The 20736-nt window shown below is 42.5% G+C and overlaps 2 protein-coding genes across 2 annotated transcripts in view; both read left to right on the forward strand.

Annotated features, from left to right (window-relative positions):
- The window catches only part of CALML4 (calmodulin like 4), a 434126-nt gene that overhangs the window by 303171 nt on the left and 110219 nt on the right, over positions 1-20736 (forward strand). The gene's annotated exons all lie outside the window — the stretch shown is intronic.
- ITGA11 (integrin subunit alpha 11) overlaps positions 1-20736 on the forward strand; it is a 201499-nt gene that overhangs the window by 167324 nt on the left and 13439 nt on the right. Inside the window, exons 18-23 of the mRNA XM_069098217.1 lie at positions 3013-3123; positions 6950-7035; positions 8075-8282; positions 14475-14573; positions 16591-16667; positions 20208-20297. Coding sequence (XP_068954318.1) covers positions 3013-3123; positions 6950-7035; positions 8075-8282; positions 14475-14573; positions 16591-16667; positions 20208-20297 — 671 coding nt within the window. The remainder of the gene's footprint in view (positions 1-3012; positions 3124-6949; positions 7036-8074; positions 8283-14474; positions 14574-16590; positions 16668-20207; positions 20298-20736) is intronic.

The raw sequence follows: 20736 nt of genomic DNA on the forward strand, positions 1-20736 counted from the left end.
GTCCCCATGGCCACAGCAGGACACCTCTTTCTTGAGGTAGTGCTGTTCAGCCACTATAATAATGTAGACAGCTCCAGCTTGGGCCTGTTCTATAACATATCTCCATAGGCCTTAGAGCTAGAAGGGTCCTCTGAGACCATCTATCTGGTCCAAGGCTTCTTAGCCATTTTTGTGCCCTGGACCCCTGGGACCCTTTCTCCGAATATTGTTTTTAAATGCATAAAATACATAGGAATGCAAAGGAAACCAAATCTATTGAAATAGTTATACTATATATGTATATGTGTATGTGTATACATATTTGTTTGTGTATGCATATGTTCATCGGCCCCTCCCCAGTAGTTCTAGCCCTACCCATTATTTTAGTTTCAATTCCATTCAATTCAATACACATTTAATTAAGTTCCTGCTAGATACCAGTCACAATGATAGGTGCTGGGGACATAAAGACAAAAGCAAAAACAAAAAACAGTCTTTGCCCTCAAGGATGTTACATTCTCTTGAAATATTCTCAAGTGTCCCAGAATTATAAAAAAAAAAAGAAAACGAACATTTCCATACCATAGTCAACCAAACCCTTTTACAATATTGCCAAAAACTGGGAATAGAGTCTTGGTTTGAAAATCTCCTAAGGCATCTTGCTGCACTTTGGGCAGCTCTGATTTTTAGTTTAAATCCATCTTCCTTTTCTTCCTCCCCACCCCCAACCAATTTCCACCCACTACTCCTACTTCTTCCCTCTAGGGTTAAGCAGAATGTCCTATCCCCATTACACACACACACACACACACACACACACACACACACACACACACACACACACACACACGTCTTTGGTATATTCTCTAGTGCTTGGTCACTGACCTCTGGTCATAGTCTACCTTCCTAAAATGCCTGTGATCCTAAAACATGGCACTCAGAACTAGACACAATGCTCGAGATCCAATCTGACCAAAACTCAGGGTAGGATGGTTTCAACACCTCACTCTTCTTCTTTATCACTATTGTCAAGCTCAAATAAAAACAGCCAACTGTAAGTAAGGATCCCATCAGGTGCATATTGACTTGGAAAGCCACATATTAACATTATCTACACTCTACTATATTTTTATTTATTTTGCTAAATATTTCTCAATTGCATTTCAGTATAACTCCAATACTTTCAGGAGTGCTGGTAGAGATGCTACGGGAAGGTTATATGTACTAACACCTCCGCTTTATGCATTATGCCTCCCAAAAGTAGTCATTAGCTTTGGGGGGTTGCTTTGTCACTGTTGATTTGTTGTCATTGTTGTTCATCCTTCATTCTAGAAGAGGACAAACGACATCAGAAGGAGGATGTCTGTTATTTTGAGCTCGGAGACTGCTTCATCCTTCAAATCTTTTTTCCACACAAAATTATCTAGCCACACCTTGCCTAGCACCTTAACTTGTCACGTTGATTTTGAGATATTCATCAGCCTTTCCTTTCCCTACTGCCCACTCTGTCCATGTTCTGTCATATCATAGGTCTGACACCATGTCTCTCCCCTGCTCAAATACATTCAATTTCCTCCCTATGGCCCCAAAGTTCTCTACAATCTGGCTCCAACCTATTTTTCCAATCTTCTATTTCCCCTCACACCCAAACTAGACTATTAGGTGCTCCCTGAGACATTCCGTCTTCCATCTTTGTGCCTTCTCACAGGATTTTCACATCTAGAATGCATTCCCATTCCTGTCTTTCCTTAAGACTCAACTGGGGTGCCATTTGGTGCCTCCTCCTTGTTAGTGTTCTCTTGCTCCCCAAATTACCTTGTACTTATTTGTCTGTGTGTATGTTACACAAGGTGTTCCAGAAATCTTAATCAGTTTTAAGCTAGAGGTGAAAACTGCATTAAGACTTTTAGGTCACCCTGTGTTCTTTGTTGTTGTTGTTAAGTCATCTCAGTCACGTCCAACTCTTTGTGACCCCATTTTGGGGGCTTTCTTGTCAAAGATACTGGAATGGTTCACCATTTTCCTTCTCCAGCTCATTTTACAGATGAGGAAACTAAGGTAAACTTGCCCAGGGTTACAGATCTACTAAGTGTCTGAGGCCAGATTTGAATTCTGGTCTTCCTGACTCCAGGCCAAACAGAATATAAATTCTTTGAAGGTTGCGATGGTCTAAATCACATGTCAAACTCAAAAAGTGTCAGCTCAAAACTCCCAAATGGGGCAGGAACCAGATCAAAATTTAAATGGGAAATGTTTGACAAAATAAATAAAAATACATCACAACTCAGATAATAGACATTTGGTTTTTTTTCTAAATTAATCTGTGACCTGCAAGGAAGTTTGATACTACTCATCTAAATGATCTCTAAGTTCCCAGTGGAAGTGATGTTAATGATAAATCCCTGTCATTCAAACTCACTGGCATTTGTATTATATCTGTTGTTCATACTCACCAGATGTCTGAGGCTGTTTGTGCCTCTCCAGTCCCCACTCCTATACCCAGGGATGCTTTTCTCATCTAGGGGCCCCGTAGAGAGTTCAGAACTTTGCCATTCAAATATACAGTATCCATCAGCCTCTCACAAATATTGTGCCCCTAAACTGCTTGGGAGTGTGCTAGAACCCAGAACCCAGTAAGGTCTCTCTGGCTTGATCCAAAGGCTCAGCCTTATGCTGGCCATGCCCCTTCACATCAAAACCCAATTCCTTCTTCTCTGTGACCACAGGCTTTTAGGCTTCTAACCTCCCAGACATACTTTTACTTAGCAAATTGACTCAGTAATACTATTCATTCTCTGTCTCTGTTTCTGTCTGTATGTGTGTCTCTGTGTATCTCTCTGTCTCTGTCTTTCTCTCTCTCCCCTCCCTTCCTCTCTCTTCTCTGTGTCTCCACCTCTCTATTCCTTCCTCTCAGTGCTATAGACCTTTCCCTCCCAGGCCTCTTTCAAAGTAATCTGGGCCTCAGTTGTCAAAGACCCCAGATGGTATCACTTTCAGTGACCATTTGCTTTCTCATCCCTGCTTCCTCCACAGGACACAGCAGACTACGTGAAGCCAGTGACATTCTCAATCGAGTTTGCCTTGGAAGATCCTGACAACGGCCCCATCCTGGACGATGGTTGGCCTACCACGCTCAGAGTCTCGGTAAGTCACAGCCACCAGGATGGGGGACTAGGACAACAGTTCCTTCTGTCTGCCCATTCAGCAAAGAACCGGGACCAGAGCATTTGCAGTGCAAAGAATCAATACCCTGAGGACCATCATCTTCTTCCTCTCCAGAAAAATTCCCCAAATAATGTATTCCTACAGTACCATATCCTCCCTTCTTCTGACCTACCCTGACCCTCTTGCAGACTACCTGCAACCTGGTCTGGCAGGCAGACTCTTAGAAATTCCTTGGCACAAAGGACAGAGGACTATCCATAGAATGGATGGTGCTGGACACACAATAAGATCTCAAGTCAACATTTGAGTTATAGAATGTTCCTGATGGAAGTAACCTGGAAGTAACCTTGGTTACTTCATCTAGTGCAGCCCTTCATTCTACAAATGAGGCCCAGAGAACATAACAAATTTGCTCAAATTTATAGAAGGAATTAGTAGCTGAGCTGGGACTAGAATCGTGGCCTCCTACTTACTGACTGATGAAATCCCAGAGACTTCAACTTACACACTTTCCTTAGCTTCCCAATGTGCAAAGTGTGACCCTCCTTTATTCGTATTCCCTATAATCTTTTCCTCTCATCCTCTGATTATCAAGATACTTATCTCCCCATAGCCAACTAGCTCTGATACCCCCAAGATATTGAGGTCCCCAAAACTCCTCCCAGAGAGAATAGACATGAGGCAGTGTGGCCAGTGCATGGCTGTCAGTCCATCTTGGACAGTTTTTAAGCACCTACTATATATGGAACCTACTAAAAGCAGACAGCCACCAAACAAAAATGAAGTGTTTTTGTTGTACTAGATACTATGCTAAGCACTAGGGTTATAAATACATTAAAAAGAAAGACAGTTCTTGTCCTCTAGGAGCTTACATTCAAGTGGAGAAAGACAAAATATAAAAGGCAGTGAGAAATGGGTGAGGAATAAAGGCATGGTGGTAAAGTCCAGGAAAGTCAGAAGTATAGCCTAGGGGCGGCTAGGTGGTGCAGTGAATAGAGCACCAGCCCTGGAGTCAGGAGGACCTGGGTTTGGATCCAGCCTCAGACACTTCACACAAAACTAGCTGTGTGACCTTGAGCAAGTCACTTAACCCCAATTGCCTTACCTTCCCCCCTCCAAAAAAAAAAAAAAAAAGAAGTATAGCCTAAAGGAGAAGGAAACATGAATGGCCTAGGCCTATTACCAAAATAGAAGGCCTGGGGAAAAAAATCAACAATGGAAGAAGGAAGGGGCCCAGCATGACAGAAGAAGGAGGTTCCAAAGTGAGAAGGCTCCAGATTCAGTGGGAGAAGGGGGCCATCATGATAGAGGAAAGTTCCAGGATTCATAATGGTGAATTCCAAGAGAGTCAGAGGCATAGCCAGGAGAGAAAAAAGGCATAGCTAATGAGGGTCTACCTCCAAGTGGAAGCCCAGAAATAGTGATGTGGTGGTAAATGTTTAGCAATCAGCTCCAGAAGGGAAAAAAAGTATAGCATACAAAACCCTTTTTTAAATATGCATTATTCTAGAAAATTTACTCTGAGAAAATCAACAAAATAATAAATCTGCCTTGATTTGTAACATTCACCGATTTCCAATATGTAAAACTCTCAGTGATATTTTAACAATTGACTCTAGCCAGTTCAAACTGGCTCCAGCACACCCCTACCCAGGATGGAGTTTCCAAAGTAAGAAGACCCCAGATATTGAGAAAGGTTCTAGAGAGAGGACAAGTAACTGAGGCACGGCGGTCCAGAAACAGCAGCAAGGAAGGAAATGAAGGCCAGTACAAAATTCTAGAGCACAGGGGCAGCTAGGTGGCTCAGGGAATAGAGTACCAGCCCTGGAGTCAGAAGAACCTGAGTTCAAATCTGATCTCAGATACTTGACACTTACTAGCCGTGTGACCTTAGGCAAGTCACATTACCAAGTGCCTTGCCTTCCCCCCTCAAAAAAAAAAAATCTAGAGCATAGTTTGGAGATGGTGACTAAGAAAAGAGATGAAAACCTAGAACCAGGCAAGACAAAGGTGAACATTCACATATCAGAGGCCAGCCTGAGTGGATCACTAAAATTGGTACTATTGGCCAGAGGAACAAAGCGTAGCTAAAGAATGGAATTTCCACACAGGAAAAGAAGCAAAGATACATCTGCCAAGCAACATATTGGCTTTCGATAATCAATGCAGCAACCGGATTGGTTATATAGATCTAGAAATCATTTGCATAGAGATGATAATAATTGAACCCAGGAGAGTAGATGTGATTAACAAGTACCTAATTAATTGAATTATAAGCTATTATACATCCATTTTCCAGATAATCGAAAATACACCTCTTGATGCACCAAAGCCTGGATGAAAATCTTTCTAAAATTTATACAGTCATATATATATACATATATGTATATATATACATATATATACATACATGTTATATATATATTTTATTATTATCTCTTTTTAAAATTTTATTTATTTTGTTTTTAAATCACCTTTATTTGCAAATATATCCCTTCATTATACTCCCCAGAGTTACAATCTCTTGTAACAAGGAATTTTTTAAAAGGGCAGTTCATCAGAATTAGTCAACATATTAACCAGGTATGACAGTATCTACAGTCTTTCACACCCATTGCCCCCAACCCCAACCCCAAAGGAAGGGAGGTGCATAGTCCCCTCTCTTCTTCAAAACTCCTTAGCCATAAATAGAATATTCATTTCCATTTCTTTTGGTTGTTCTTATTTCTACTTACATCCCTATAATCATGTTGTATATGTGTTTCCTTGGTTCTGTTTAGTTCACTTTGTATCAATACCTTTAGGGGTCAGCATTCTGTCCAAATCCATCATTTCTTACACTACAATATGTCTGTCCTCTCAAACAAAATATTCTGGAAAGAATCTAATCCTATCACAATAACCCAGGGTCATCATTATGAACATCTATATCTCCATGGGCTACTAAGGTGTGTTGGGCTGTTTGCCGCTCTGTTAAGTGGTTACAGACAGCTATACTTGGTGCCTTTTGTCTCTTTCCCATGCTATCAGATATTAATTAGCATTGCCGTTACTATGGCTACACTCTAGCAGTTTCCCCCTCCCCTCTGAAAGCTGCCTCTATTCTATTGTGGACTAGGCAATCAGATTTCTAGGCCTGATTATAATTTTGTGTAAATTAAGAGTAAAAAGGCTCTGAATGAAGGCCTGAAGGACTACTTCAGGAGTGGTCTATATGAATATTAATGGGAATGCCGCCACCACCACCTCCAAAGTCCAACATACAAACTTTGTCACATCTCTTTGGACTCTCAGGTCCTTCATATCTCATCTATATTCCAAATAGTGATGGTTGCACAGTAAACTAAACCCTAGATGTGAATGATTTAAAGCAAATGGTTACTTTACTATTATTACTTTATTGTGATTACATTATTATTGTTACTTTAATGCCACCAGAGTACAGAGTAGAGTGGACTGAGCCATACAAGCTCAAAACTTAGGTTTTTTATAGAAGTTACATTTTGAGTCTTATTTTGAAGGAGACAGGAAAGCTCCTTCAAGCAGAAGTCTGGGCAAAGGCGTGAAGGTAGGAAAAAGCAAATGGTACCAGGGAAACAAGCAGCAAATTAATAGAACACATGTCAAGTAGTACCAAGAGAGCAATAAGTTGATTTTGAAAAGAATATGTGTGTGTCAAGGTCAGGGCCCGGAATGGGTGAAGGGACCTGAAGACCAGGTAAGGAAATTAAATGAAGTAAGAGTTATGGACTAGGGAGCTTGCCCCACTGTACCTGTACCTATGTCATCCTCTTCCCCGATACAGGTACCTTTCTGGAATGGGTGCAACGAGGATGAAAACTGTGTGCCTGACTTGGTCCTAGATGCCCAGAGCGACATTCCCACTGCCATGTGAGTAGATCACCAGCTGCTTTCCCAATTTCTACCAGCAGCTTAGGGGACCTGTCCCTTCTACCTGGTAGGTGGAGATCTATGTCCCCCTAGATTTGCCCCTCATCATCATCATTTTCCTCCTCCATCTATTCATTCTTTCATTAATTCATATATTTGGGGGGGGGGGTTTTCAACAAGTCATTATTGAATGTCTACTGGATGCCCAGTCACAGAACCATAGCTTTCTAGCTGAAAGGGATCTTAGAGATTGAGTCCAACCCACTTATTTTAGAGATAAAGAAACTCAGGCTCAGAAGGGGAAAGTGACTTGACCTGAAAGCCACATAGCTGGTAAGTATCTGAGAGTGGTTGCATAGCTAAGGCAGAATCTAACTGAAGAGATGAAACAGTTGTGATGCTAAATTGACAATGGGGGCTGCTGGGAAGTGTAGTATTCCTAGTTGGAAGGAGAGACAAAAGGCTTATCAGTTGTGGGAGCTTCATAGGAAGGTACCATGTCCCTTGTGGATCTCACTTCTCACAATCCTTCAGTTTCTCCTACTAGCTAGGAAAACTATACTTCCCAGAAGCCCCTTCTGCCTATGTGGAGTAACAGGTAAATAATTATACAAGGTGGCATTTGTGTCCAGTGCATGGTATGAACACTAAATGCTGTAGGACTCAGCAAAGGGAAAAGTCACTGAAGTGAGTAGAGAAGGCTTCACAAAGGAGGCAGCCACGAGCTGTACCTTGAAGGATGGACTCTACCTCTTCTTTCTCCTCGTCTTCCTTCTCCTTCTCTCTTCCCTTAACAATAAGGAATTACTCTCACCCAGTGGCTCATGGCAGGGGAGGAAGAATGGAAAGCCTCAACAGAATTGTGGAGCTCCTCCCATGGTGATGACTAAGAGGGAGGAACCACATATGTGTCTTTCCACTAGGCACCAAGGGAGACTTCCTCACAACCCACCGCTGCTACTAATCCCTTCAGACTCCCTCCTCCCACCCACTCTTCATCCTGTATACAGCACTCTCTGATGCTTCGGTTTTCTTGCAGGGAATATTGCAACAGAGTCCTGAGAAAGACCCAGCCAGAGTGCTCTTCCTACACACTGTCCTTTGATACATCCATTTTCATCATAGAGAGCAACCGGCGGCGTGTGGCTGTGGAAGCTACCCTGGAGAACAGGGGAGAGAATGCTTATAACACAGTTCTAAACATTTCATACTCAAGAAACCTGCAGTTTGCAAGCTTGATTCAGAAGGTAAGACCTTGGACCTCCTCCTGAAACCTGGGGAAATGCAGAAGGCAAGAGAGTCAAGTGCCTGCCCTGGGGCAACAGGGACCCACACTCACCCATAGGCATATAAGAATGTACATAATAAAAAGTAATAACAATAACATAATATAATCATGCACTATACTACATATGATATTTATAGAGTGCTTAAGTATTGAAAAGTACTTTATAGATCATCTCATTCTGTAATACACATTATATATACACATATATACATATATGTATATATATAAACATATATAATTAAGAGACAGCATGGAGAAAGAGTCAAGAATCTGAGTGCCTCCTTGAAAGCCAGCTAGGCAGTGTTAAGCAGCACAGATCACTGATACTCTCTTCAGTCCCCCAGAAAGGGCCCATAATGGTTTAGGGTCCCCATTGTTTAGCCCCAAGACCTACACCTACCACTCTTGGGGAAGAATTGGGGGTCCCCCCCCAAAAAAACCCTGTAATCAATGAAGCAGCCATTATTCCATGGTCTCTCACCAACATGTAGCAGAGTGAGACCATAGATCGTGGGCCAAGTGTTGTGGCCTTCCTTCTTTCTGTCCCCTCAGTAGACCCCCAGTTTTTAGCCCCAGACTTTAAAGTACTCCTTGAATGGGGACTGGCCTTAACAGCTACAGACAGACTACTGTGTCTTTTCCTCTTGGGCTCCTGGCATTCTAGTATATCAGGATTAAGTAAGTCTCTCCCTAGGCAAGGCAACAACCCTAAAATACAAGCAACCTAACAGGCAGTCATGGTGGGGTACAGGCACTTGATGACCTCTCAGCTTCCCTGCCCTCTTGAGGATTCTGGGATTGTTTATGGTTCAGGTATTAAGAGATATTACCTTCCCGTGTCCTCCCCACTCCAGACTTGAGTGGCTCCTCTTCAAAACAAAACTAAGTGTTTTTCCTGGGATAAGAGACCCCCATCGAGTTCTGTTTCTACAGCACAAAAGATCCTTTAGAACTGAGAATGGGTAAAGACAAGTGAGAAACATGTTATACAGATCAGCCAATGTCTCCAGGTACATACAGAGCAGGCTGTTTGTAGGGGTTGGGGTTTTCCTCAGCAGCACATTTAAGAGATCAAATCTCTCAAGGGTGGGGAGGTTGAGGGGACTGAGTTTCAGTTTAAGTAGGATTTTCACAGCTAAGCTGTTATTCACCTAGGAATATGGGGACTTCTAATGAAAAATGAGTGCCCTCGGATACAACTTTAATATTAGTCTGCATAACACGTGTTCATGCACATGAATATGTATATACATGTAAATGAAAAATATCTATATATATATGCACCTTACATATGGTTGTATAGATGCAGGTATGTACACAAACAATGTATAAAATGTTCTGTGTCATAAAGCATTGTATAAATACAACCTATTATTATTATTGCATATACACATGCACACACATAGCCCTCACTAGAGTACACCATAGGCTACATATCCATGCAATATCCTGTTTCCAAAACAGTCTGTGAGTCAGAGGTTCTTTCCAAGATTGTTTCAGAGGCCATTACACCATCCTCATCAGTCCTGGGTACCTAGGTAAGGCAGAGGGCACTACCCAAATAGGCTGGAAACATCTACAAAATGATCCCCCAGAAGGCTGCCTCCTCCCAGCAGCCAGTGAGTCATTCAGTCCCTAGAGCAGATGCCAGAGAGGTCATGGGGCCCAGTAAAGAGAAGTGGATTGGGAGTCAGTCTGGGTTTGAATCCCAGCTTTTCCACTTATTCCCTGAATGAATTTAGGCAAGTCCCTCAGCCTCTCTGGGTCTCAGTTTTCTTATCTATAAAATGAAGGCTTTGGAGTAGATAACCTCTAAGATCCCCTCCAGATCAGAGTCTATGGAATATCCAGGAAAAAGGCACATGATCGCTGATTTAGCAAGAGCTGAAGATCTGAGAGATAAAAGGCATGCATCATGTTGGGCAAAACCTGAATTTTTGGACACAACTTTAACATTTAACAGTGTGTATCATACAACATTTAACAGTGTGTATCACACATGTTTGCACACATGTATGTATTTCTACATATGACATTGAACCTACAGCTTTTTTCCTCAAGTCTTCTCTTGATGCCTGGATGCCAATGATTTTAACCCAGTTTCTGGCATCCCTGTTCCAGTTGTCCCTCTGGCTTGGCTCTGTCTTTTATTCCTCCCAGGAGGTTGGGATTTTTTAAATAATAATTTGTTATTTTTATTTTTCAGGTAACAAGTTTTGTTAATTAATCTGTCCCTCCTGATACCCCCACCACTGAACAAAAAAAAATAATCTGAAAAATTAATCCCTCAATACCTCCTTCATAGTGAACAAAAAAAAATTTTAACCTGAAAAACATATCTACATAATCTAGCAAAATAAGTTCCCACATTAGCCACATCTAAGACCATATGTCTCTGCATTTTAAGTTTATCACCTCTCTGTTAGGAGGTAAGAGGCATGTTTCACCATCATTCTTTTCCATGGTTTACCACTATGTGTTGATCAGAGCTCTGAAGTCTTTGAAAGTTAATTTCTCCATAATGTACATTGTACAAACTGCTCTAACTCTGCTTGCTTTTCTCTGCATCAGGTGATACAGGTCTTTCCAACTTCTTCTAAAATTGTCCATTTTATGTCTCATGGAACAATAATATTCCATTACATTCATATACCACAATCTGCTTACCCATTCCCTAAAAGGAATTCCCTAAAAATTCCCTAACAAATCCATTTAGTTTCTTTTTTTTAGCTAGTGCAAAAAGAGCTGCTATAAACATTTTTGTGTATATTGAATAGATTCTTTCTCTCTGATTTCTTTGGGGTGCAGGCCTACAAGTGATATAGCTGAGTCAGAGTAAGCACAGCTTGGTAACTTTTTTGGTAACTTTCTGTGCATAATTCCAAACTGCTTTCCAGAATGGCTAAGCCAATTCACAGCCCCACCAAGAGCGTGCTAATGTACCTATTTTCCCACAGCCCCTGCATCATTTACCATTTCTGTCAATCTGATAGGTTTGAGGTAGAACCTCAAAAATACAACTCCTGACTTTGACTTCACCTCAATGCTTTGACCTCTATTTTGTCTGTGTCTCTACTGCTGATATTCAACTTCCTTTCCTCCTACTGCAAATAGCTGTTAACTACCACCTGGCTGAATCTAGACATTACTAAAACACCAACAACAAAACCCATATCTGGGGGCAGCCAGATAGCACAGCGAGTAAGAGCACCGGCTCCAGTGTCAGGATGATCTGGGGATCAAATCTGGGCTCGAATACTCAGCACCACACCCAGAAATAACTGGCCATGTAACCTTGAGCAAGTTACTTAACCCCGATTGCTTTAAAAAAAAAAAAACAACCCATATCTGACTGCTACTGGTCTTTGGTTCTTGACTTCTTGCCTAAGTGTGGTGGTGGGAATTTAAGGATCATGAGAGCTCATAGTCTGCTGGGGGATGAAGTCTCAGACCTCAGGAACTTCCAGTTTGCCAGATGTCAAGTCCCTTCCTAGTGGGAGGACAGAAAGAAATTAGACAGCTGCAGTAATCCTAGCCCCCAGATGTGTGTGGGATGGGGAGAAATGTAAAGGTAAATTGTATATAAATTGTGTTGGCAACTGGGGATCTAAAGTCATGGAAGGAGGGGAGCTGGACACAGAAAATGACAAGAAGCATCAGGTTAGAATCCAGCAGTCAAGAAATCAAGAAACCAGAAGTCATCCAGGAGTCCACAGGGTTCAGGGAAGGGCTGTGCTGGCAATATTTAATAACCAACTCTCAAAAAGAAAAATGTACACATGACACACTTTTAAAGTTCAACCTGGATTGTTAACATTTTCTTCATCACTTGCTTAAGTCCAATCAACAAACAATAAAACCCTGATTAGTAGCATTTAGTGATTTCTGAGGAATAAGTGCTCCTGCTGAAACTTTAACTATCAGCTGGCCAGTTTGGCCTGGCTCCAGCATACCCTTGATTCAAGGTTATAACAAGGAAAGATACACTTGACTCATTGTGGCTTCATTTTGACAGCAGATAGGGGTGCACTAGTCACACACCTCATCCTCTCTCCTTCCACCTCCTCCCCTCTCTACAGCTTGAGATCTGGGCCCACCAGACCCTGGGATACACTACCCTGGCCTCTGGGAGCTTCTGGTCTGATGGGAAGACAGAGTCCCCAGCCTTAGAGCTTTCAGTCTACTAGGGAGACTAAGCCCCCACCCTCAGGGACCTCTGGTCTAATGTGGCAAGGCAGAACATACATCATGTGAAAATGAGCTAAAAATCAGGTTGTATACCAAGCAGTGTAATTAAATCCCCAAATGCTCAAAAGTCACAGAGTTAAGGCCCCCTTGGGACCAGCAGAACATGACTGCCTTTGTAATAAAGCTATTTTTTGGTAAAATTCTTCCATTTCCAGTTATTAAAAGCTGGTAGGGAGAAGCCTTGAAATGAACTGAGGTCCTCAACCACATGGCTAGACAAACCAGCATGATGATAAGGCAACAATAGCTAACATTTATATAACATTTTAAGGTTTGCAAAGCGCTTTCCAAATATCATATCATTTTATCTTCATAACAACCCTGGGACATAGATACTATTATTATCTCCATTTTACTGATGAGGAAACTGAGGCAGGCAGAGGCTAAAAATCACATAATTTGAACTCGGGCCTTCCTTGACTCCAGGACTGGCACTCTATCCACTGCATCACAGAACACTTTCTCTTCGTTCCCCTAGCCCCAACTTTTATCCCAGCCCAGTACAGGTGGGTTTCAAGTCCCAGTCATATGGAAAGTGTCGGTTCTTCACAAACAGGGAGATTGAGGCAGTTTGGGGAACTGGAAAATCAGAACCTCAGCAAATATTTTAGTTGACTATGAGACCTTCTTGGGGTTCATCTTGAGTATCAATCATATGGTACCAGGATTTATCATCTCATTCCACCTCCTCACTTTATACAGGAAGAAACTAAGGAAAAGGAAGATGAAGTGGCTTGCCCAAGGTCATGCAGCTAGTCAGTGGCAGAACCGGGACTAGAACCCAGACCTCTTGAATTCCTGCCCAATCCTCTTTCTACTGAGGCAGCAGAGTGAAGCCATGGATAGAGTGCTGGGCTCAGAATTTGGAAGACATGTGTTCAAATCCCACCTCAGACACTTAATAGCTGTGTGACTCTAGGCAAATCACAACCTCTGTCTGCCTCAAACAGCACCTACCTCACAGAGTTGCTGTGAGGGCAAATGAGATACTTGTAAGGGTCTGGCCCATAGTAGGACCTTAATAAATGCTTTGTTCCCTTCCTTCTCGCTTCCCCACACCTACTAGATGCCCATGAAGATGAGCATTACACACAGAGCTACTGCTTCTTTAGGATAACCCAGGAGGTTTGCCATCAGCAGACACCAGCCTTCAGACCACCTGTCAGAAATTTGACTAACTCTTGGATTTATCAGCCAGGAGGGAAATGAATTCACTTTTCTAATGAACTCCCCCTAGACTGGTCCCACCCCTTTTTGCCCCTCCCCGGGCAAATGAACTCGCTTCTCCAGGAGGGACTTGGCTAACTGAAAACCCCTAAACTTCATCTGGGTCATCCCTCCCCACTAAGTGCAGAAAAGCTTACAAAGAGGGTTTTCCCTGTACTCCTTCTGGTTTAAGGATGAGAACGTGCTCTAAATGTCAGAAAAACCACAATGAGGAAGAACAAGGAGGCTGGTTGGTCTCCCATGGACCTGTCAGTGCCTGGTCAGTCACAATCAGGTTCTATCTCCATTATTTCTGGCTCTTTGCTCTTGTCAATCTGGCTCCTCACTCTCAAGCTATCTCCTGCATGGACCACATTTTATGTCTCTCTAGATGTCTCCCTTGACAATCTCCCACATCCTCGAGGACCGTGCCCCCACCCAGGACAAAACAAATCAAGCAACTTGGCTTCCCAGTTCCCCAGAGGTCACAGGCTTCCATTGCTTTTACATTTCTACACTCTTTACTCTGTCCCATCCCCCAAGCCCCCCCAGTCGTGCTGGGCAGAATGGCTCTCATCCTAGGGTTCTATTGTCAGGACCACTTCAGGGATTCAGTCCCAGACTGGAAGAGTAGAAGACTAAGATCAGGGTTTGATTCTTTTCTCCCCATATTATTCCCTGCTCCCATATACCACAGGATGACTCGGATGGCAGCATTGACTGCATAAATGAGGAAAGAAGGATCAACAAGAAAGTCTGCAATGTCAGCTACCCATTTTTTAAAGCAAAAGCCAAGGTAAAAAGCTTGGGGAGGGCAAGGTGGGAGGAGGGAGCAAAGCGGGGAAGGCGGGGCAGGAAAGAGGGCAAAGAGATGAGGGAAGAGTGAACAGTCAAAGATATGGGTGAGGAGGGGGAGCTTTTAGGGTGTTGGAATATTTTTCTTATCATTAGAGCATGTAAGGACTTTTCAAATGACCAAAGTATCAGGCTAAGATACCCTCCTCAGAGCTAGTTGGCTAGGCAGTCCAAAAGCTCCTATGTGGCAGGCATTGTGCAAAGCACTGGAAATAAAAAAAAAAAGGCAAACACAGTCTCTGCCTTTAAGGAGTTCACATTTTAATTGGGGGCTGGTGGGGAGAGGAGACAAGATGAAAATCACTATGTACAAACAAGATATATACTGGATAAGCTGGAGATTGTCAACAGAAAGGCTAGTCCCATCCTCAGGAAGGCCAGGACATGGGTCAGAGGATCTTGTGCTTAGACCCCCTCCTACTCTGTCCCTCTCCATAACAGGACAATGTCCCCTTAGACACAAACCTCCTCATCCTCAGAGGGAAACCCCCTTTTTCATCTCCAACTCCAGTTACCCCAACAGGTCCCACCCTTCTTTTCCCAGAGGAAATAAACTCACTTTTCTAATCTCTGGTCTTGTTGACATTGTTCTGTGAAGGCAGCAAGACTTGGGAATAAATCAGCCAAATTCCAAAAGGCCAATTAATAGGCTACATAGTGTGAAATCTATTATTCTTAAATCATCCCCTCTGTCTCCCAATCCCCTCCCCAACTGCATGCTTGCCCATGGAAGACCCTTGGAGAGGCTTACTAACACTTCCAGGTTCCCAGGGGCACCTCCTGGGAAGGCAGCAAGATGGGCCCAGGGGTAGAGCAGAACATTTCATTAACCCAAATGAATGAGCTGTGCATAGAGTAATAAAGAAGGGGAAGAAGGAGGAAGGCAACATCTTGGACTCAAAATACTGTCTTATAAAACAGAGCCAGGAGGGAAATAAATCACAGCTGCTAGAGTTATGTGCATTTGGGGGTGGAGAAGAGGGACAAAGGAGGTGGTTAGTTCAGTAGAGGAGAAGCAATTGTCACCCAGGCACAGGATCAGAGGTAGGGAGCCTAGGGAATCTTCAATGGAACTATTTGGAAAAATGGAACTGGGAACCAGGGTCATAATATCTAGCTCATCAGTTCCTATCTTCACCAAATCCTAAAACACCGATTTAGGGTCAGAGTGGAGGAGGAAGAGAGGGTTAGAAGGAAGATGGAATGAAATTATCACCAGGTATCCGAAGTCTGGGGCAGCTAGGTGGTATAAGTGGTAAGAGTGCTGGGCCTGGAGTCAGGAAGACCTGAGTTCAAATGCAGCCTCAGACACTTACTAGCTGTGTGACCCTGGGCAAGTCAGGCCCCAAGTTTCCTCCTTTCCAAAATTAAAAGGGTTCGACTAAATTATCTCTAAGATCTTTTCCAGTTCTACACTCTATGATCTGTAGGGGACTTCACCTTGAAGGGCTTCAGTTACTTCCTCTATAAAATGAGGAAGGGTATAGCGGATAATCTCTCAGGTTTTTCTGGCTCTGAAATCCTATGATTCTATGATCATTACCCTATCCCAGTCCTCATGAAGCCCACAGAGAGACATTCCAAAGCCAATTTTTCTCCTTGTTTCCTTTTGCTCTTAAAAGAAGAAAAAAAAGGGAGGGGGAAACAGTCATTCCCCGCCCCCCCCCCCCAGTAGCTGTTTTCCTTGGCTTCTAAGAACCCTATTGGCAGTCTCCCATATGCCCTGTTGACATTTCAGCCCATTATCTCTCCTTGTCCAGCACATTCCCAGCCGGCTAGGATGCACTGCTGGAATAGCAGGACAAGGGTTAGACCCAGTCTCTATCTGAGGGAAAGTGATCCAGGATGGAGCATGGTAGTCGCAGTTCTACTGTGCCCTAGATACTAAACCGGGTGCCTTGGGGATCCCTGGGTTTCTAACAGGCTTTCTCTGATTGGTATTTTTCCTCTTTCTCTAGGGAGCTTTCCGCCTGGATTTCGAGTTCAGCAAGTCGACTTTCCTACAGAATATGGAGATTCTCCTGATGGTTGGCAGGTCAGGGGGCCATGCTCTGCTTGTCCTAAGCTCTTTCTGCTAACTCCAAGTCTTCAACACTCTTCGTGTATTTGCCTGCTCTCACTCCATATTCCGTGTGTTAGGCATGAGGTACACACAATACAGCAACGCATCACTTCCAGAGTGCTTGCCTCAAAGCTCTTTAGGGGAGGTAGTATGAGTACTACTGTTCTCATTTTCCAGATGAGGACACTCAGGCTCAGAGAAGCTCAGTGGTTTTAGATAGCCATGCTACTAGAAAATGGAAGAGCTGAAACCTGAACCCTATCTCTCTTTCTACTGCATCACACTGCACAGAACAGACATGTTTTCTGCCAGCCCACAGATTTGACCATCTGCTAGGGGAGGCAAGATAGACAGTGATGTAAACCCCCCAAAAATGTACTATGACAATGACAAGAGGTGTATTATTCTGGAAAATGTTTAACAACCAGTTCTCTGTGGACACACTTTAATCTAAAAGCCAGGTAACAAAAAAGAAGTGATAAATCAAACCCTGATCTGTAGATTTGCTGATTTCCAAGGTGTAAATGCTCACAATGAAAATTTAATCATCCATCTCTTGGGGGCCAGTTCAAGCTACTTCCAGGACATCCCTGAAAAAAAGTGTTGAGTAATAGATATTATGGAACTGCACTAAACTAAGCCAAAAAAGACTTGCCTAGAAGAGTTGAGTTTTGAACCACAAAGCCTCATGGTCTCCATCAATGAAATCCAAAAAAAACCACTAACCAACACATAACTGAGGGAATGAGATTTTTGCTATATGTCCTATCAGTGCTTTCTTATTATTACAGCAGGAGTCTGATATAAAGCTGATTGATGTCAGTGGGTAAGACAGATATATATATGTATGTGTGTGTGTGTGTGTGTTTTGGGCTAACAGGTGCTATATCCAGCTTTTCCTGGGCAGAGTGGTTTTGGAGGCTGTAATCTGACCTGAAGTATGCTCACTATGCTAACAGGCTATAACACAACAATTTTGGGGAGGTGGTAAGGGGTGTGCCTACATGTGGACACACCCACACCCACACACAGGGCTGACCCAAGGCAAAATTGTGAGGCAAAGATCAGTTGACTCTGCCCTCCCCAATGCTTCAACACCCCACTCTCCACTTTCCCCATCCCACCCCTCTTCACAATCCCAGGGTCATCTTCCTCTCTCTTCCCTTCACTGGCCCAAAACTTACATCCGAATGGGGTCATTTGTTTCTAGGTATAAATGAGTTTCAATAGCTGTGTCCCTTCCTCCAAGGGCACTTCCCCTTGATTCCAGATGTCTCATCCTTTATCAATTCCCTAGAGTTATCAAACAGGTGGGAGAGATATTTCTGAGCAAGGATGCCACTGAATATGTCATATGAGGGATTCCTATTCCACCTACAGGGAAGGTTATACAGGGAAAGACAATATGAGGAGGTTGCCTAGTGGCCCTTCCATTCCCTAGCAAAGTGAGTGGGCTTAAGAACTCTGTGTGTGTGTGTGTGTGTTGTGTGTGTGTGTGTGTACTCATCTTTTCCAGTCTGACCTTTCCCAGAGTAGCTAACTAGTTGTAGAGACCATGAATCTCTCTTAAGTAATAAAATGGCTTTTCTTATAAAAATATTAGCTAATATTTATAGTGTTCTAAGGTTTACCAAGTACTTTATATGTATTATCTCAAATAGTATAGCCCCCTACCCCTTTTAAAGGGAAAGAGAAATCCTACTGTGGAGAGACAATTAAGTTGTTGTGATCTTCCTAGAGCCTTTCCCACCAATCTGTAATTTAATTTGCAGAATAAAAACAAATCACTCCATACAGATTTGGTGTCAAAGGTTTAAGAGCTACATAACAGCATGTTGAGTTCATGTCTGTAGTTAAGACAAATTAATTATTACATGGAATTTCTACTTGACCCTGAGGCTAAGTTATGAATGATATATGTATGATTTAAAGCATTCCTGATCACTGGTGGAGAGAAAGGGAGCAAAACAGTTAAGTTCCTTTATGAAGAGAAATGTAATCCTACAGGGAATTTTGCCTCTGAGTGTATATCTGAGTTATGGCCCAAACACAGATGAAATTCCACAGTAAAGAAGAAAAATTAGCCAATTCATTAATGAAATTAAATGACCATCTCTGCATTTAAATTGTCCTAGCTGATCCTTTTAATTTGAGGTTTACTGATTTTACTTGATTGGTTGGTTGGTGTTGGGGGTTTTTTTGGTGGGTGGGGATGTTTTGGAGGAAGAGAATGTTTACCTTCATTAATTCCCAAGAGAAACTATGTATTTGAATTCTCACAAATATTTTTTAATTTCACAGTTAGAAGTTTAGCTAAGTTCTCAGGTACTGACCCCTAAAAGGGAGTGAGTTACTCTCAAAATAGAAATACAATTATAATGCTAATTCAAGGATTTCCTAGGGGTTTTTTTCCTGCTGTTGACTTGATCTACTATTTGTTTTTTAGCTAAGGAGATGATCTATCACGTAATCCTTTTTGGATGCTTCCTCCTGGCATGGAAGTAACCCTGGTCTCTCAAAGGATTTGCCAATAGAGACCCAGCACTGATAAGTTCTACTTATCTGAAATGGCTCGGAGTAAGGACTTATCATCTGAGGACCAGTTTAGCAAGGTTCAGAGACTTGTCCCTGGAATGCTAGCCCACCGAGCCATAAGTTTTTTCTTGTTTGTTTTTTTAACCATAGCAACTCATGAAACCATCTGCTGAGATATGGAGGAGCTTTGAAGAAAACTCCCATAAAGATACATTATGGGGCTTTCGAAGTACTTAAATATTTGTATGTGGTGATAACAACTCACATTTACATAGGGGATGATGCATTTTTTAAAAGTCCTTTCATGTACATATATTATCTTACTCGATTCCTCAGCAGTTAATCAGTACAGTGTTTGGCACATAGTGAGTGTTCAGCAAATGCTTTTTTATTAATTCATTCATTGATACAGCAATCCTTTGCGATAGGCAAAGCAGTAAGTTCTTTACTGATGAGGTCAGAAAAGTAAAAAAAAAAACCTGTCTAAAATCAAACAGTAAGTTAGGGACAGAATCAGGTCTAGAACCCAGATCATTCCTCATCCAGTGATTTTTTTTTATTATTACACTGTGCTATCTCCATTTGTGTGATTGTGCTTGTTGGATATGGTTGAGGAAGGGACCTAGGCTTGGAGGGGTGACTGGTAGAAGACTTAGAGGAAGAGCAAGCTGACATCTCCCCCAAAAAGGGTGTCCGCTCAAGTTCATGGATATGTTACAGGCTGAAAAGTTTGAGAAATATTGATCCAGTCTGCTCTCCTTCTTCCCTAAAGAACAAAACCAGCCCACTGAGGATGAGATCACTCAACCTCCCCAATAACCTGTTTAAGTATTTGGCAGCTCTAGATATCAGGGAGCCCATCTTTTTGTCTGACCTGAATCCCTCCCACCACCTTAGGTGAGCTCAATACTCAGACTGGCTCTCCTGTGTGGAGAGGGTGTGAACTCTTGATTGTTGTTTTCTGTCTTCTGATTTCAGTGACAGTGAAGAGCAGGAAAGCACCAAAAGAGATAACTCAGCTCTCCTGAATTTCCATCTTAAATATGAAGCTGACATCCTTTTCACCAGGTATGAAATCATCCTCCCTGAGACTTCCTCAGGTTCAAAAGGGGAGCATGATGTCAGCAGCTCACAGTTATGTCACAACCTAAAAGAGACCCAGTTACCCTTAATAGGTTAACAGAGCAGAAGAGAATAAAGTTGAAGGGTATAGGGCATCCTAATAGGAAAATAAGAAGTTATTAGAAAACCCAAGTCCATGCGGTTAGGCAGGGTACTGGAACATGGTGTTTATACCATGGGAATTTATAAAGAAAGGAGAAGACATGGTCCCCATCTTTGTGGATCCTCTAATTTGATGGTAGCAATGGAATCCCTTCCCCTAAGAGCTCAGAGTCCAACGGAGAAGATAATGTTCCCTTCCTCAGAGAACAAAATTTGATTGGGGAAATAGGTCACATACAGGAGAAAAAAATTTTAACAACTCTTAACAAAGCACTTCTCCAAA

The sequence above is a fragment of the Petaurus breviceps genome, unplaced genomic scaffold (genome assembly GCF_028583685.1).
Source record: "Petaurus breviceps papuanus isolate PSGF00001 unplaced genomic scaffold, PetGlider_PUasm1.0 37, whole genome shotgun sequence".
NCBI classification, from domain to species: Eukaryota; Metazoa; Chordata; class Mammalia; order Diprotodontia; family Petauridae; genus Petaurus; species Petaurus breviceps.